The 20,157-nt window shown below is 37.6% G+C and overlaps 1 protein-coding gene across 5 annotated transcripts in view; it reads right to left on the reverse strand.

Annotated features, from left to right (window-relative positions):
• The window catches only part of PDLIM5 (PDZ and LIM domain 5), a 226,911-nt gene that overhangs the window by 149,819 nt on the left and 56,935 nt on the right, over positions 1-20,157 (reverse strand). For all 5 annotated transcript variants that reach the window (XM_065907222.1, XM_065907221.1, XM_065907219.1 and 2 more), the window contains exon 3: positions 7,996-8,147. In XM_065907222.1, the coding sequence (XP_065763294.1) occupies positions 7,996-8,147 (152 nt within the window). The remainder of the gene's footprint in view (positions 1-7,995; positions 8,148-20,157) is intronic.

Genomic DNA, 20,157 nt, shown 5'->3' on the forward strand with positions numbered 1-20,157 from the left:
TGCTTTTTTGATGATCCAGCTGATGTTGGCAATTTGATCTCTGGTTCCTCTGCCTTTTCTAAATCCAGTACAAACATCTAGAAGTTCACAGTTCACGTACCATAGAAGCCTGGCTTGGAGAATTTTGAGCATTACTTTACCAGCCTGTGAGATGAGTGCAATTGTGCAGTAATTTGAGCATTCCTTGGCAATGTCTTTCTTTGGGATTGGAATGAAAACTGACCTTTTCCAGTACCTCTGGTCACTACTGAGTTTTCCAAATTTGCTGGCATTTTGAGTGCAGCACTTTCACAGCATCTTCTTTTAGGATTTGAAATAGCTCAACTGGAATTCCATTACCTCCACTAGCTTTGTTCATAGTGATGCTTCGTAAGGCCCACCTGACTTCGCATTCCAGGATGTCTGGCTCTAGGCAAGTGATCACACCATTATGATTATTTGGGTCATGAAGATCTTTTTTGTATAATTCTGTGGATTCTTGCCACCTCTTCTTAATATCTTCTGTGTCTATTAGGTCCATATAATTTCTGTCCTTTATTGTGCCCATCTTTGCATGAAACAGTCCTTGGTATCTCTAATTTTCTTGAAGGGATCTCTAGTCTTTCCCATTCTGTTGTTTTCCTCTATTTCTTTGCATTGATCACTGAGGAAAACTTTTGTATCTCTCCTTACTATTCTTTGGAATCCTGCATTCAAATGGGTATATCTTTCCTTTTCTCTTTTGCCTTTTGCTTCTCTTCTTCTCACAGCTATTTGTAAGGCCTCCTCAGACAACCATTTTGACTTTTTGCATTTCTTTTTCTTGGGAAGGGTCTTGATCACTGCCTCCTATACAATGTCGTGAACCTCTACCCATAGTTCTTCAGGCACTCTATCAGATCTAATCCCTTGAGTCTATTTGTCACTTCCACTGTATAATCGTTAGGGATTTGATTTAGGACATACCTGAATGGTCTAGTGGTTTTCCCTATTTTCTTCAATTTAAGTCTGAATTTGGCAATAAGGAGTTCATGATCTGAGCCACAGTCAGCTCCCAGTCTTGCTTTTGCTCACTGTATAGAGCTCGTCCATATTTGGCTGCAAAGAATATAATCAATCTGATGTCAGCATTAGCTACCTGGTGATGTCCATGTGTAGAGTCCTCTCTTGTGTTGCTGGAAGAGGGTGTTTGCTATGACCAGTGCATTCTCTTGGCAAAACTCTATTAGCCTTTGCCCTGCTTCATTCCGTACTCCAAGGCCAAATTTGCCTGTTACTCCAGGTATTTCTGGACTTCCTACTTTTGCATTCCAGTCCCCTATATTGAAAAGGACATCTTTTTGGGTGTTAATTCTTCTAGAAGCTCTTGTAGGTCTTCATAGAACCATTCAACTTCAGCTTCTTCAGCATTACTGATCAGGGCATAGACTTGCATTACTGTGATATTGAATGGTTTGCCTTGTAAACGATCAGAGATCATTCTATCATTTTGGAGATTGTGTCCAAGTATTGCATTTTGGATTCTTTTGTTAACTATGATGGCTACTCCATTTCTTCTTAGGATTCTTTCCTACAGAAGTAGATATAATGGTCATCTGAGTTAAATTCACCCATTCCACTCCATCCTAGTTTGGTGCTTCCCAAAACGTTGACAGTCTCTTGCCACCTCCTGTTTGACCACTTCCAATTTGCCTTGATTCACGGACCTAACATTCCAGGTTCCTATGCAATACTGTTCTCTACAGCATCAGACTTTACTTCCATCACCAGTCACATCCACAACTGGGTGTTGTTTTTGCTTTGGTTCTGTCTCTTCATTCTTCCTGGAGTTATTTCTCCACTGATCTCCAGTAGCATGTCGGGCACCCTCTGACCTGGGGAGTTCATCTTTCAGTGTCCTATCTTTTAGCCTTTTCATACTGTTCGTGGGGCTCTCAAGGCAAGAATACTGAAGTGGTTTGCTATTCCCTTCTCCAGTGGACCAAGTTTTATCAGAACTCTCCACCATGACTCGTCCGTCCTGGGTGGCCCTCCTGACAGGGCCACTGCACCAAACTTTCCCTCTGCCTGGGGCACTCGTGATCCAGATATCCAATAATTTTCTCACTGAGGCTCTCCTGACCACCTCTATTTTAAATTGCAATTTTCCACTCCTGTCTTCCCTATGCCCCTTACATGCTTTGCTTTTCTCCATGACATAGTACATCATCATGTAATATATTACACACTTTTACTTGTTTATTGTCTGTCTCTGCTCACTAAAAGATCAGCACTATGAGAACAAGGATTTTTGCTTCTTTTGCTCACTGCTCAACGTTCTTAGCATCTATAACAGTGCCTGGCATATAGTAATGGCTCAAAATATACTTGTGGAATAAATGAATAATGCCAAGTTTGAGAAATAATGCTGGTACCAATCAAATGACACTTACAAGAAACTATACAAGATGTTATCAAACACTGACAGTGCAAATAAATATGGTCTTTGCTTTCAAGGAGCCTAGTTGGTGAAATAGAACTAATGTACATGACTGCTACCGCTAAGTCACTTCAGTCGTGTCCAACTCTGTGCGACCCCATCCCTGGGATTCTCCAGGCAAGAACACTGGAGTGGGTTGCCATTTCCTTCTCCAATGCATAAAAGTGAAAAGTGAAAGTGAAGTCACTCAGTCGTGTCTGACTCTTCGCGACCCCATGGACTGCAGCCTACCAGGCTCCTCCGTCCATGGGATTTTCCAGGCAAGAGTACTGGAGTGGGGTGCCATTGCCTTCTCCGAATGTACATGAAGTAATCAGATAATTACATAGGCAGTATAAGGTATGACTATTAACCAATTAGGTTTACTTGTATATGATTCATGGAATCTGTCTTGACTGTCCTGGTTGTATCTAGTATATAATTAAATGTTAACTCAAACAGTATAAACTTGTCACAGGAGTTTAGAGGGGGTAAAATGAACAAACTGCAAGTTAGAAAAGACTATGGGGGGATGACGAGCTTCAATATGGGGTTTGAGGATGTGGAGGCACTCACTGGCAGTGAAGACGTGGGAAGGCATTCCATATGAAGCAAAGTTTGTAAGAGGACAAAAAGGCATGTGACAGTAAGAAATCTGTCTTAAATGGAAAGATGGTATCTGCTGATGAGTAGTGACGATCTGAGGAGGATAACCAAATTGGGGCTGGGTCACAGAGAGCCTAATCCTCTGAGCAAAAGTCTTCAGTCTGGATGCAATTTCACAGCACATGATGCTGGTGCCCGTGTGGGTCCTCTGGAACAAGTCTACTGGTTTGGTACATACAGCTCCAAGGTGCTCCCTATATTACTACTAATGGTTCACACCAGCAACTTTCTGTGGAAGCCACAGAAGCTCCTAGCCCTCCCCTGAATACACACACACACATACACACACACACACACACACTTCCAGGACAATGGTGGCCAATGACCAACAAATGCAGGGGAGAGGGGACAAAAACCCAGTTCCCTCAAGACAAGACTCACTCCATGGTACAATTTTGTTCCCAAGTTCTCTCCTGGGGCAAGCTGAAGATAGACATCCCCTGAAACCATATCCTTGCTCACCTCAGTTTCTTCTCCCCAGTCCTGCTTCATTCAATTCCTTGCAAGTAACATATGAAACAACTCCCTTGATAAATTACTTGTACATGAATCCCATCTCAGATTCTGCTTCTAGAGAAACCAGACTAAAGACAAGTCTGTTAAGGAGAGTACAAGATAGTAATGAAGAAAACAGAGAAAGCGCTGTTGTAGGTTACTTAATTTGGAAGGAGAATTCTGAGCAGACTAGTTGGTGACAGCTGGAATAAAGAGGGTAAGGTGACTGGAAGCCAAGTAAGAATGTTGTTGTTCAAATTACTAAATGAGTTGGAAAAGAAATCTTGCCTTGATATAAGAAAGAGAATTTAGGAAGAAAATGGTCTTAGTATAGGGAAAGATTAAAGATAACTCTTCAAAGTTTTATTTTTTTCATAAAAAAGCAAAATGTATTTCTTCAGTAGCATTGTCAGAATACCATGAATTTTCTTAAATGCAAATCTCTTTCAGACTGACATAACCTAATACAAGAGGTGTTCGAAAAATTGAGAACAATAACAATGAAAAACAGGACTCTAAAATTCTCTCTCATATTCTGGGTCTGTGAATATCCATACTCAGATACATGAAGATAAGATTAAGTAGTATCTCCAAGTATTTGTAACAAGTTGACTTGTGAGATTCTGCATTTAAGTAGCTTAAAAGAATCTATATTAAAATCAGTAGCAGATTACTCAAACTAGAAAACCACCCAAACAGGGTAACATCTGGTTTTCATCTACTGTCATGGAACCCAGAAGTCTTTTCAACAGAAAATAAGACACTGTACTAGGTCATAAAATAGTGAGCACAATATGAAAACAAGTAGGCTACTATGTAAGAAACTATATACAGCCCAGAAAAAAAAGTTTATACCACACATAAACTTTCACTTGAGAATAGCAGAGACAACCTAACAACATATTTGCTTTGTTGTGTTGATATCTCATGACACATCAAGCTTCTTAACTTCTTGGTTCCCTTTCAAAATTCATACTTAGTAAAAATGCCTATCATATTTTCTCTTAATTAGTAACAATTTTTGTGTTACATGTCTCAATATACAAAACAGAGACTATCAAAATAGAACTTTTTAGCAAGGTTATTGTTTCCCCTTGATTACTTTTGTATCCACTGAAACGTACAGCTACTAGTTTTCAAAATTTAAATACACATTAACTTTGATTCAACAGTCCCAATGAAAGGAATTTCACACACACAAACACACAAAGATATAACATACAGACAGACACACACACACACACACATGCACCCAAATGGGAACTGGTCAGAAAGTCATGATACAGCACAGTAAATCTCTTAAGTTTTTATAGATTTCTCCTATTCACTTTTAAGACAAAATTGATACTCATTCAGAAAATTACATGTAATTTACCCTGTACATATCCTTTAAATCCTCCCAGGAGAGACTCCAAGAATAAAAAGGTTTCATATTAAAAATAATAGGAATATATAGCATACATTATTCCCCTTATAAAGACTCATAATAAAAACAACAATTTATGGAAGACTATGAATGTCTTCCATATGACAATGCCAAATGCCATATGCCAAAGCCTTTGACTGTGTGGATCACAATAAACTGTGGAAAATTCTGAAAGAGATGGGAATACCAGACCACCTGACCTGCCTCTTGAGAAACCTGTATGCAGATCAGGAAGCAACAGTTAGAACTGGACGTGGAACAACAGACTGGTTCCAAATAGGAAAAGGAGTACGTCTCAAGGCTGTACATTGTCACCCTGCTTATTTAACTTATATGCAGAGTACATCATGAGAAACGCTGGGCTGGAAGAAGCACAAGCTGGAATCAAGATTGTCGGGAGAAATATCAATAACCTCAGATATGCAGATGATTCCACTCTTATGGCAGAAAGTGAAAAGGAACTAAAAAACCTCTTGATGAAAGTGAAAGAGGAGAGTGAAAATTTGGCTTAAAGCTCAATATTCAGAAAACTAAGATCATGGCATCTGGTCCCATCACTCCATGGGAAATAGATGGGGAAACAGTGGAAACAGTGTCAGACTTTATTTTTTTGTTTCCAAAATCATTGCAGATGGTGATTGCAGCCATGAAATTAAAAGATGCTTACTCCTTGGAAGGAAAGTTATGAGCAACCTAGACAGCATATTAAAAAGCAGAGACATTACTTTGTCAATAAAGGTCTGTCTAGTCAAGGCTATGGTTTTTCCAGTGGTCATGTATGGATGTGAGAGTTGGACTGTGAAGAAGGCTGAGCACCAAAGAATTGATGCTTTTGAACTGTGGTGTTGGAGAAGACTCTTGAGAGTTCCTTGGGCTGCAAGGAGATCCAACCAGTCCATCCTAAAGGAGATCAGTCCCGGGTGTTCATCGGAAGGACTGATGCTGAAGCTAAAACTCCAATACTTTGGCCACCTCATGAGAAGAGTTGACTCATTGGAAAAGACCCTGACGCTGGGAGGGATTGAGGGCAGGAGGAGAAGGGGACGACAGAGGATGAGATGGCTGGATGGAATCACTGACTCGATGGACATGAGTTTAGGTAGATTCTGGGAGTTGGTGATGGACAGGGAGGCCTGGCATGCTGCAATTCACATGATTGCAAAGAGTTGGACACGACTGAGCGACTGAACTGAACTGAACTGATGAGATGTTCTGGAGAAGGAAATGGCAACCCACTCCAGTATTTTTGCCTGGGAAATCCCATGGACAGAGGAGCCTGGTGGGCACAGTCCACGGGGTCACAAGAGGGTTGGACACGACTTACCGACTAAACAACGACAAAGACATGATATGTTTTGGGGGAAAATGGCATTTTCCCAATTTTATAGAACAGACAACCCTTCCATTAATATAATTATCAAAAGCAAGACTTGCTTAAAACCCTTTATGACCACTTGGTAAAGAATAGCTACCTTCCTTATAAACCTACAGGTTCACAGCCATTATTCAAGAAGCCTCCTTCTATTCTCTCTTTCCCTTAACTTTCCCTCACCTTCCCCTCAACCCAAGATATGAAGTGGTTCTAACTTTGTATTTCATAATAATCATAGAAAACTGATTAATATATAATTCTTGGTCCTTACTTCCAGATATTCTGATTCCTAGCAGTATTTTTTTTTTATTTTAATTGGAGGCTAATTACTTTACAATATTGTAGGGGTTTTTGCCATACATTGACATGAGTCAGCCATGGGTGTACATGTGCTTCCCATCCTGACCCACCCTCCCACCTCCCTCCCCATCCCATCCCTCAGGGTCATCCCAGTGCACCAGCCCTGAGCACCCTGTCTCATGCATCAAACCTGGACTGGTGATCTGTTTTACACATGATAATACACATGTTTCAACTCTATTCTCTCAAATCATCCCACCCTTGCCTTCTCCCACAGAGTCCAAAAGTCTGTTCTATACATCTGTGTCTCTTCTGCTGTCTCACAAATAGGGTCATCATTACCATCTTTCTAAATCCCATATATATGCATTACTATATTGTATTGGTATTTTTCTTTCTGACTTACTTCACTCTGTATAATAGGCTCCAGTTTCATCCACCTCATTAGAACTGATTCAAATGCATTCTTTTTAATGGCTGAGTAATATTCCATGGTGTATATGTACCACAGCTTTCTTATCCACTTGTCTGCCGATGGACATCTAGGTTGCTTCCATGTCCTGGCTATTGTAAACAGTGCTGCGATGAACACTGGGGTACACGTGTCTCTTTCAGTTCTGGTTTCCTCAGTGTGTATGCCCAGCAGTGGGATTGCTGAGTCATAGGGCAGTTTTATTTCCAGTTTTTAAAGAAATCTCCACACTGTTCTCCATAGTGGTTGTACAAGTTTCCTGGCAGTATTTTTAAGAAGCAATTCAGCTGATCTCAATATAGTTCAAAGGTTGGGGTGTTGAAAAGACCTGATATAATATAATCAACAAGATGCTTATCTATTTTAAAATTGAAGCCAAACTAAGTTCAGAAAATTTGAACCACAAATAAATATATTAAAATTATATTTTTCTATCCAGGGTAAAAAGGCAAAAAACATGGTAAAAGAAAAGCCAAATATTTTAAAATAATACCTTCTAATACACTGCCTAGAATATTAAGGTCAAGAGTTTTACCCTGTAACAAGAATCCTTGGGCTGCATTCCACTGAGAAATTGCAGAAATTCTTAAACTCTATGAAACTGTACACACAATAGTTATGAGTATGCGAATACATGCCTTATAACCAAAGCTTTCACCAGTTCTCATACTGCTCAATACCCAATTTAAAAGTCATTCTATTTCTTATTTATCTACCTGAAACAATGGCAGTAGAAAATGCTTCTTACTTAACGCCATGAATCAGACACACACAAACACATTCATCAGTGTTGCTTTCTGTATCAGAACCAAATGAAAAAAATTTACCTTTGCAGAGTCATATTCAAAGAGCCTGTACAACCCTTAATCTTGTTCTGGGCTTCCAGATGAGTCATGCCATGGGCACTTATTCCATCAATGCTGAGAACCACGTCGCCTATTCTTACGTTTGCCTGGGATGCTTTGCCACCATCTTTTAGCTGTAAAAAATATATTTCATTAGGACTGTCATTCTTTAAAAATAAACACAGATGAAAATTATACTGTTGTCATATCAAAAGAAAAATATACTCATATACTACTAGACAAAGTAATACAAATTTTCTTACTTAACAGGTAAAGTAAAAATTCAAATGACTTTTACACTTATTTTCTTAAATTTTTATTTGCTAAGACTCTAAAATAATTGTCTGAAAAAGAGTCTTTGGTAATTTCTGCATTTCTTTATTGTGTAATAGGAGTGTGTGATTGTTACAAATGAGGAAGAGAGGTAGCCAAGGAAACCACATTTTAGGGGGGAAAAAAGTAATCTGAATAGGGTATTTAATATTCTTTCAGAAATAATTTTTAAAACTCTTTTAAACAGCTGTATTTTTGTTTCTGCACAAAGATTAATACAGATGGAGGATGTACTGAACAATCCTTCCTGTTGAGTCCAATTCGTAATCAGTGTTTGAGGGACTGAACTCTTTTAGATCACAGCGCCACCCTCCCCCCCCCCCCCCCCCCCCAATATCTTTTATGTTGGACGGGCTTCTTGTTCCAGGCATTTAGCAGGAGGGGAAGAAAACCAGTTGTGTCTGAAACTGTCAGACTTCATTGTGTACCACAGTCTTTAATTCCCAATCTTTCTTCCCTTCCTTACAAAATGTTATACATGTTTACATTTAATTTGATCTCCTTTAAATTCCATGTGGATCTATTTCATTGCTCCAAAAGGAGCAAATAAATATAAAATGACAGTAAAATGGAAGATGAAGCATTTTTAATAGATACTCAGAAATAAGGAACAAGTACAAACCAAAGGGAACCATTCTAATTAAAATGACAAGCTCAGAATTCAGTTAAATACAAGTAGGTCACACTAAACATGGGTTGCTGGAAGAAGCCATATTCTTGAGACTAGACCCGAAAAAGGAAGAAAATAAGCAGTATTCCTCTAATTCCTCTTACATTGTTGTTGTAATTTCTCTAATATTGTTGTTGTTTAGTCGCTAAATCATGTCTGACTCATTGTGACCTCACAGACTATAGCCCGCCAGGCTCCTCTGTCCATGGGAGTTGCCAGGCAAGAATACTGGAGTAGGTTGCTATTTCCTTCTCCTAGGAATCTTTCTGACCCAGGGATAGAACCTACATCTGTCTGACAGGCAGATTCTTCACTGAGCCACCAAGGAAGCCCACTTTCTCTAAAAATTAGAAGTAAAGATCTCAAGCAGAGTTTCTACTTGGGATGAACAAAAATTCTGGAAGTGCATAGTGGTGATGGCTGCAAGCACTGTGGAGTGGTGCTGAGTCGCTCAGTCGTGTCCAATTCTGTGCAACCCTGTGGACTGTACCCACCAGGCTCCTGTGTCCGTGGGATTCTCCAGGCAAGAGTACTGGAGTGGGCTGACATGCCCTCCTCCAGGGATTTTCCCAACCCAGGGATCGAACTCATGTCTCTCACATTTCCTGCATTAGCAGGTGGGTTCTTTACAAACGCAACACTGTAAAAGCAATTAATGAATTGTGCACTTAAAAAATGGCTAAAATGTCTTTTATGATAAGTACGTTTTACCACAACTTTTAAAAAACTAAATGTTTTAGAGCACATTTTACTAAAATTGCTATTTGACTAAAAGAAAAACATCCCTCAGCAAACTGAACAATGGCTGAGGGCTGGAACTCATAATTTGGAAGCAAAGCAATAATACAAATGAATATTGTATGTTCTGTAGGTTTTGATTACCATCAATTCTCTAATTCTTTCCTTAAAAATAATGATCAAGGCAGACCAATCCTAGTGTACAAGAACAACTATTTGGATCTAAAATCAAGGAAACAGTATTGACTATCAGATCCATTCAGGCAGGCCCATGTCTATGTTTCTCTCCCACTACCCTAAAGCTGAAGTGTGCCTAACACAATAAACCTTCATAAAATATATGCTCAATGAATGGATGCCATATGTTATCTAACACGGGCAAAATCTAACGTTTGTTATACATTGTGAAGTCAGGAAGAACTAAGATTTTCAATTTGAAATCTATTTCATTTAACATATAACTATCAAATGATGGACAAGGTTCTAGAAATTAGTAAGAAAAAATATCTATTTGAGCAAGGATATGTAAATTCTAGGCTTCCCAGATGGTGCTGGTGGCAAAGAATCTGCCTGCCAATGCAGGAGATGATCTAAGAGAGCATCTCTTAGGTTCAATCCCCGGGTTGGAAATTCCATAGAGTAGGAAATGGCAACCCACTCCAGTATTCTTGCCTGCAGAATTCCATGGACAGAGAAGCCTGGCAGGCTACAGTCCATGGAGTCTCAAAGATGGGACATGACTGCAGCAACTTACCACACACAGTACACATATAAAATCCAACAGATACAAAGTATAATAAAAGATTTCAAGCCTTTCAATGAAATATTCTCTATTATAATATAAATGTAGTACATAGAGTTGACACTTGATCAACATGAGTTTGAACTGCATGGGTCCACTTATATGTGGATTTTTTTCAATAGTGAATACAACAGTACTACACAGTCCATGGTTGGTTGAATCCAGGGATGCAGAACCACAGATATGGAGGAACCAAACTGTATATACAGAGGACAGACTATAAATTACAGGCAGATTTTCAATTTCACAGAGGGTCAGTGCCTTTAATCTCTAAGAGTTCAAGGGTCAACTGTAGTGATTTTGTTTTCATCATTGTACTAATGTAAACAAACAATTCCTCTCAGCTGCCCAGATAGTTAGAGGTAGCAAAAGTTAATGAAATGCAGACAATAAAGAAATAAAATTTCCAGAGTAGCAAAACAGATTAAAATTTAACACATATCAAATTGATCAACATAGCTATATTATATAGACATATATATGTGTCTATATATATATAGACACACGTTTTATTATATACTATATGACTGACAAAGTAATACCAAAATTCAATAAAAATTAAATGAATCTAATTTGAATTCCAGGACCACAGGATCAAGAAGAAAAACATTAAGATAGAATTTTATTGAGTATATTTTAAAATACTGTATAGACTGAAACATTTATTAAAATGTGTATGTGTCAAGAGTAAGAAAAAGTCTTTAAAAATAATAATACCTACATTAAATACTACAGCTTTACTGTATTGAATAATAGGTGTGAAATGTCTTTTAATAATTAGTACTTTTAATAATATAAATATTAATTATTTAATTAAATAACACAGTTACTCTCTCCTGTAGAGAATTGAACTGTTTAAATTATAAAGGACATTTACCAAGAAAACAATACCTAAAGCTATAATAGCGATATCATTGCTTTCCATGGGACTTACTTGTAGGGGTTTATAAAGATCATGTGAGATAATAGCTTAATAAATGCTATGTTATTATTTTCTCTTATCTCAGATTACTAACCCAAGAAATGTGGCAGCTGTTAAAGGCCTTTTATGGTTCCTTCCAGTCTTAAAAGGTTATATCTATCTGTGAACTATCTGTACAAAGGTATAACTCTAATCCTAAAACAAAAGTCATATCTGAACAATTTTGTTGGTAGGACAAAGGAACATCTATTCCCTACTAAAATAAATGAACTGAAATTTGAATCCTGATAAAGAGGTAAAATTATGGAAACAAAATTATGTTTACATTATTTATCCTAGATTGTTCTAACCAAGAAGAGTAAGCATAAAAAAAGAAAATTTTCTAACCACAAATAGAACACAGCTAAATTACCTACTTCACAATTCCTAATATAAGATGTAGCCTTTAAAAAGAAAGACTGAAACCTATGGGCATTTGCTCAAAATGTACCCAACAAAAGCAATTTAAATATCCCCAGTCCAATAGTAATATAAAGGTAGTGAACAATTAAGTAAATAATTTAATCAAATGTCACACACTGGATAACATTTTTCTCACTGCTTTGATCCAGTAGTCTACTAGATTCTGAGATGCTATGATCTCAAGATGTTCAGATCCAATGTCTCATAATTACCTATCTTTTTAGGACTGCTTTTACTCTGCCACCCTTCTTTTTAAAGCATGTGGCATAGAAATTGTATAGCCCTTGTGAATTCTGCCTTTTCCTTGGGTACCACGTCCAGGGAAATTGCTAAATTTTGTTGATTCTTCCTTTCCCTCTCATGCCAGTCCATATACCCTGGTCGTCTGTCACCCTGATCTTGCCTGCTGTCTAAAGCAAGAGTTTTCTAAAGACCTCCCTACTGCCAAACTTTCCAAATTCCATGCCATTTCCTTCATCTTATTTCCATAATGGTGGCCCAACTACCATCTCACACTGAAGAGTTCCATCATGTCAACTATTTATAAAATGAGGGTGAAAAGGTTTCAAATATTTTCTGCTTCCTACAATGTAGAATAAAGTTGAAGCCTGATATACAAGCAATTTATAATCTGTAGTCAACCTATTTATAACTTCAAAACAAGCTCCTCAGGGATCATGTTTTACACTATGTCTTCTCAAGAGCCTTGAATACTATAGGTATTAGAAAAATATCTGATTAAATCATAGTAAGTAAGGAATCAATAAATCCATCTATCAGATTAATATGCTAAATTCTGATGAAATATACTTAATTCATCAAAGAGAAAAAATAATTTTAATCTGAAAATGAGAATCTTCAGTTGAACATCAGGCTGAGCTAACCTAAGAAAGGTAAAAAATCAAACTACATTTCCAACAGAACTAAGTAAACACATTTGGGATACATAGATAATATATTTTCCCTAGAATTTCCAAAGAGATGTCACAACTCCCCTTAGTAGCTCTCAGTGTTGTTGTTGTACAATCACTAAGCTGTGTCTGACTCTTTGTGATCCCATGAACTACACTAGGCTTCCCTGTTCACTATTTTCCGGAGTTTGCTCAAATTCACATCAATAGTCAGTGAAGTCATCCATTCATTTCATTTCATCCTCTGCCGTTCCCTTCTCTTGTCCTCAACCTTTCCCAGCATCACGAACTTTTCCAATGAGTCAGCACTTCACATCAGGTGGTCAAAGTAATGCAGTTTCATCTTAGAAAGACTTTAATTGTATTTAATCTCAAACCTTTCTCAATTATCAGAAATGTAAGCAAATGTCTATTGCCATCTGTACACTTCATGTTATTTAAACTGTCAAACTCCTTTTTGCCTACAGTTTTTTTGAGCTTAGTAATATTAATTATTTTGAGTTTCTGACATGAACATATTTTCTAAATCTCTAACCATCTTTATTATTCAATATTTAGGCTTTCTACTCACTCATTTAAACTAAAGAGCAGAAAAGCCTAAACTAATGCCAGTGGAAAAGGTCCAATGCATAGAAACAAATGTAAAACTTGTTAAAGGTGGCATCTCATTGAAAACTCCCATGACCTTTTATTTATCCCCAGAACTACTTCCTCAAGGCAGCCACTCAAAAGAAAGATGAAATTTCCCCCTTAATTGGGTAGGATGTATCACTATTATAAATTGTGAGCAGCTAAGAAAAGACTACAAGGTCACTTGCTATTTGCATAGTTCATTTCTTCTTTGTTGTGGCAAGTCTAAATAGCTTGCATTTGTTTGAGGCAGTCAGTAACAACTTTCTGTCACCAATAAATCTTGTCCATATTATATGACAGCTATAAGTATGTGTGTATTTCATAAATGCACAATGTGTAGGAAGGAAGCAGTCAAAGGAGGCTCCTGGGTCCGGTCCAGAATAAATCAAATTAATCACAAACAAATGCTTCTCTTTTGATCTTCAAATACATTTATCAGTACTGCTGTCCAATTTTCCATAAACTTAATTTTAGCTGTATGCTTCTTTAAAAACACTGCTTTGTGGTCTCACTTAAGTTGGAGGCAGACATGCTTGCAGATGTTGGAACAACCTCTGAGCTTCAGTTTATTGATGCAGAAAGCAGGATAGCTATCTGCTCTTCAGGAATGGGATCTTTACTGAGCCTCCCCATTAACTCAGATAAGAAAGGGTCTAAAATTAATCACCTGCACTTGGATCTAAACCTCACCCTTAGGGCTACACTTTAACCCTTTTAATTATGAATTATAAGAAGTCCTCTCTTGAAAAGAAAGCCTAGCCTTCAGTAAGCAGATGGACAGACTGTGTGTATGTGTGACTGTGTGTTCATGTACACCCATGTGTTCGTGATGTGGGGGGAAGATATAAGAGAAAATGGCATCACAGACTTGGGCTTCCCTCATCTTGCTGCGACTGGGAAATACCCAAAGGTAAATTTTCTCCAGTCGTTTTAGATGGATAGCTCCTGTCACTCTGTCCTGAGAAAGAAATGACCCAGAAAAAGTAAATAAAACTACTTACTGAGCACCAACAGTAAGCAAAGGATCCTGGGAGACCCATTATCATCCCTCACCACTATCAGGTAGTTTTACTCTGCTTGGCAGATGGGAAAAGAGAATTCCAAAGGGATTAAGTGATTTGCCTCTGTCCACAGAGCAAGAACACAGTTTCAGGAAAAGATTCTGAAGTTAAGCAAACGTGAGTTCATATTATGCTTGGTCCTCTATTAAGTGTGCACCATGAGTTTACCAGGCTTCTCGAGGCTTCAGATATTTCTTCCTGAAATGCGGACTAGGGTTTCACTTGCCTCAAGAGCTACTGACCAGATTAAGTGAGGCCCCAGCAGAGCACATGGGTTTCCCTGGTGGCTAAGATGGTAAAGAATCTGCCTGCGATACAGGAGATGAAGGTTCGATTCCTGGGTCAAGAAGATCCCCTGGAGAAGAGAATGGCTACCCACTCCAGTATTCTTGCCTGGAGAATTTCATGGACAGGGAAGCCTGGTGGGCTACAGTCCATGGGGTGGCAAAGAGTCAGACATGACTAAGCAACTAACACACACATACCACACAATTCACACCACACACAGTAAATGCTCACTGTCGTTACCATAATACGCCATCAACTCACACATGCTGGTCACCTACTTCAAGGACCTACAGGGCAGGGAAGACAGCTTTTCCAGTTGACCAGTCAGGCTTATTTTTCCCTTTCCTACTTAAAGGAAGACCAAACAGCCCTCTTCTCTTCCCTCTGCTTCTCTAAGCCTAAATTTTCTCTTCACTTAGCCAAAGAGCTTGATACAATGCTGAATCAGAACCCCAGCTCACAGGCCCTCCCTCCCTGCTTACTACTATTCAAGTTTGAATTTTTCAAACTCTGTTCCCACAGGATGGTGGCCTCATTATCAGCACCCAGGACAGTCTGGCGCTGTACCAAAAGGCCAAAGAGCAAGAATCAATAAGGTGATATTGGTGAAGAAATCCTGAGTTAGGGGTCAGGGAAGGAAAGAAGACAAAAGAACACATCACAAGGGAGGGCCCTGGGAAGGCAGAACAGGGAACCAAGTACATGAACCAAGAAAGTTAATGAGATGTCCCAGGCTTGGGGTCCAGGCCTTCTCTCTGTGTTGTACATCACTGAGTTTGCACAAAATAATATGCAAATTGAATACAACAGCAAAATAGTAATTAAAGAAGCAAGAAGGTCCTATACTTTGATTTGAACAATTATGATAAAATAACCTACACAACTATAATTAATAACTATGATGTAGAGTCAATTAACTCAGAGTAATATTTATGTATGCCATTAAACATGTCATTAACTTTACTGGACTCAAGTAAAATTTACAACTAAACTTCTCCCAAATGCTTAGCCTGTATACAAATTTGTAGTTCCAACAGTACTTCTTCTTTAAACTTTTTAACAGAAGAAGAAAGTAGCATCACATCCTTAGAAAACCACATCAAAAGTAAATATTATCTCAAGAGAGCATATCACTTAGATGAGAATCTCCAAGATGCACTGAAGAGAAAATCTGTTTTATCCACAAAGCAGTAAACTACTTAGGATTCTTAGGCATTATAGACATACCTGTCAAACTAATCCTCCCCCATAGCTATCACCTCTTAGTAGTATATCATAGAAACCAATCATTGAACTCATAGTAAAAAAACAAACAAAATCAAAGCAAGCATTATATAGCTTTCATTTTAAAAAATTAGGAGCCAACACGGCAGATAACATTTTAAATAAATCTAACTACCTAAGATTTATCTATAAAATGCACATTTAATACAGCTGCTATATTGCACAAAGATTCTTCATAAAAAGGCAAAATGTATAACTAAAGCAGTGACTCCAGTACTACCTTAGAATTCTCTAATGAAAAGTATCCTTCCAAATCATAGGGAATTCTCAATATGTACAAAAAAATCTCTTACTTGTTCTCCCTTGAAAATAAGTCAGTAGTTACAAATCTCAGAAAATAGGTGCCAGCAATAAAAATGACTTTTTGAAAATATATGTGCCCAAGAATATTACAAAGATCATTTTACAATATAGATAACATAAGTCAGTTGTTTACTGACAACAGTTTATGCTGGTTCAAAAGAAATTTACATTGCTATTGATCCTATTACATGCTACAGGTAACAAGTAGGAAATAGGTACCTATGTAATGAGTTATCACCAATGTGCCAATTTCAACCTTCTGCATATTTTCAACAAATATGGGATGTTTGGAAATATGTGACCTTAAAACCATGGGTATGACAGGAATGCCATCAGGCCAGTAAATGTAAAAAAGGAACATAACTATGACAGCTAGAGAAAGAAACACTAACAGAAATTTCCCATGTCCAAAATCCATGGGAACTAAATCCTGGGAAAGTAAAAGCTATTGTTTTTCTAAGTGCCATTACCAAAATTCAGAGAAATACATACACTAAAAAAAAATTCTATCAATCTGACCAAAGGACCTTCATGAGACAGAAGAAAGCAAAAGAGAAAAATCTCATTTTAAAAAATACCTAATTAGTGGACAATATTTAATTTTGCTTTAAAATTTATTTTCTGGTAGTACCAACTGTAGAATAAATATTCTGACTCCAGATAGAAAACTATGGTTGAAAGTACCCAGGTATTTATCTCCCACATGCTTCCCAGAATACTGAGAATGTGATTCATCACACTACCATACCCCATAAAAGCCTAAGACTGAATGAACACAACTCCAAATGAGAATTCACAGAACTTGCTTCCCTGACAAATCATGAATGCTACTCAATCACCAAGAAATATCACAAATAAACAAAAATGGTCAGAGTTTTCAGCCACTTAAGTGAGCAGAAGAACATTTGAGAAACACTCTTTTTTTTTCAAGTCCCAGTTTATTCACTATCGCTCCAGTCTTGCTAATCTGCTCTACATTACTCAGCACTCAAAGATGTTCTGTCTTGTGCTGTTTATCGTTACAGAGTGTTGGCGCCTCAACCAGCCTACAAATGCAACTCAGCAACATACAGAATGCCCATCTCCGGCCTGAATGTATAATATGAACATATTCCCTTAAAACTGGAGGTTACTTTGAGTTCACTTTAACATCATTTGTTTGCAATAAAGTGAGTTTGCTTTCTGCAGGTTAGAATGGTGAAATAAAGCAAGCAATCACTGATGTCTCTCTTAAGTCTATAAAATCCTGACTCTGTGAGCACTGGTTATTTTAACCATGGACTTTATTTTGGCTTATGAGTCAAACTGTAATCAATTTTACCCAAAAGTCTGAGAATCCACCTTATATGGTAGCAATGAAGAGAATACCTCAAAGTATGTGTCATTATGTCTTACAAAACCAAACAGAAGAAAGGAAGTGATTATGCCTCCTTCCTTACGTAGCCACTGAGCCACCTAGTTCAAACATGTTTATTTTAGCAGTCTAAATGTATGTCCACAATGATTCCTTCTTAATTGAAATAATATCCTTATTCTCTACAGAGTGACCTAACAAAACAGAAACATGCCTTCTTAAACTGTAATTCACTATTAATATGCCACAAAGCATTTTCATTTTACAGTTAATCCATACGTATTTTAAAAAGTCCTGCGCTTTGCAGTTAATGTGTGAATATAATTCTACCAGAAATGTGAAAAGCATGGTGGTTTGTTAAAAAAGAGTACATCCACAAACATCTCAAAATCAAACAAACTTGTTACTTACAAAGAAATTAATGTTTCTATGTAGTCCACTCTACAATAATAAGCAACATGATAAGAAATGTCACAGAGAGCTGTAAAGGTTCAAAACCATTTTAGTCAAGTGTAAGTTTACCTGAGAACAGATTAACTGAAATTCACACATTTCAACCCTCCCTTCTCATAAGGTTCTTTTCAATGTTGAGATGAATCCCCCTCAAAATTGTATGCAAATTGTCAAGTATAAATGTATTTTCCACTGAGTTGGCCCACGGCTTTCCCCAAATTCTCAAAGACATCTATGACCAAATGTCAAGAACTAATGATTTAATGAAACCTTAGAACAGTGTTTCTCAAAGTGTGGTTCCTAAACCACCAGTGTTAGCCTATTTCGATGACAAGGAAACAAATCACAAGCTTTCAAAACCCACAAGCTAAACATGTTTCAAAACAAAACAAAAAAAGTCTGTCAGCATCAAGAAAAACAGAATTATTAATATTTATGCAAAGTGGTGGAAAATCATAATTTCATGTGGTAATGGCAAGTAAGTTAAAGAGTTAGTCACTCCATCGTGTCCAACTCTTGAGATCCCATGGACTGTAGCCTGCCAGTCTCCTTTGTCCATGGGGATTTCCCAGACATGCACACTAAAGTGGGTTGCCATTCCCTTTTCTGGGGGATCTTCCTGACCCAGGGATCAAACCCAGGTCTCCCGCTTTGCAGGTGGATTCTTTACTGCCTGAGCCACCAGGAAAGCCTAAATGGCAGGTAAGTGTACCCTAACAAAATGGGGACTCGCTTTTAAACTTTTAAAATCTTCATAGCATAAATCACTAGCATTTAATATGGGTTTATTCCAACAAGGCACTACCTTCAATACTGAATTCTGAGAACAGGCATGGCCCTTCCCCTCATCTACTGGTTTCTATTATTTCACTTTTACCAACTGTATGCAGCTCTCCAGAAAGCAGTGCTCCTCGAACCATCTGTGGTGGACACCACTTATGGAGAAGTCCCCTCCCACCCACATTTGCCTTTACCAATTCTTCTGTGATCTACAATAAAGTACTGAAAAAACAAACTCAAAGAAATCACTCAAAATAAAAGACAAAATTATTTATCATCAGACTCAACAGACATAAAATTGCTCTGTCCAACAATGACAGTTCCTAGATACTTACTCTTCATTTCTAACCTTATTTCATCTCAATCTGTAACTGACAGTTGGCAGGTGAGCAGGTCAGCAAGAATGCTCCTCCTAGGTAAGGACTAACTTCTTTTTAAGTTCATCGTACAAAGACTTAAACGTAACACACAATAAACATCTGATGAGTCACCACACAGGAAATTAAAGGTATTTTGTAAATAGGCTATTATTTAATAATTCAACCTATTTCTACTTTGGGGGCTCATGTTAAAGTGATGAAAAATACTGTACCTTTATTTTGGCACACTTATCTGACTTTTTCTTTAGGAATTATTTCTAAAAAGGTATGCACATTAAAACGTTTGATCCATGACTCTAGACTGGCATACAAGAATATTTTGCAGACATTTACAATTCTGCAAACTTTGTATGATAGTGTCCATTATCCACATCCTTGCAATCCTTAGTTTTGTAAAAGAAACCTGAGGGTAATTATAGTTCTACTACTAACAAACCCTGTGACCTTCGGCAAATCACTTACCCCTCTGGCCTCATTCTGCTCAGCTGTAAAGAGAGTTGGATCAAATGTTCTAGGGTCCCTTTCAACTATAAACCATAATAAATATTTACAAAGACTTTACAACCTCTCATTAGTCTACAGTCATTACAATTAGTATCCATTATTCAGGCACTAAAGTAAATTTTGTGTTGTTCTCCAATTACTTCATACATATTATTCTTTACTCTTATTTCTCTATTATAAAACACTAAAATGGCAAACATGGGTGCTTTTCAAAAACCTGAAACTGTGTCAACAATAGAAACTCAAAAGGCTGGATTTTGGAGCTA

Source organism: Muntiacus reevesi, chromosome 16 (genome assembly GCF_963930625.1).
Source record: "Muntiacus reevesi chromosome 16, mMunRee1.1, whole genome shotgun sequence".
Taxonomy (NCBI): Eukaryota; Metazoa; Chordata; class Mammalia; order Artiodactyla; family Cervidae; genus Muntiacus; species Muntiacus reevesi.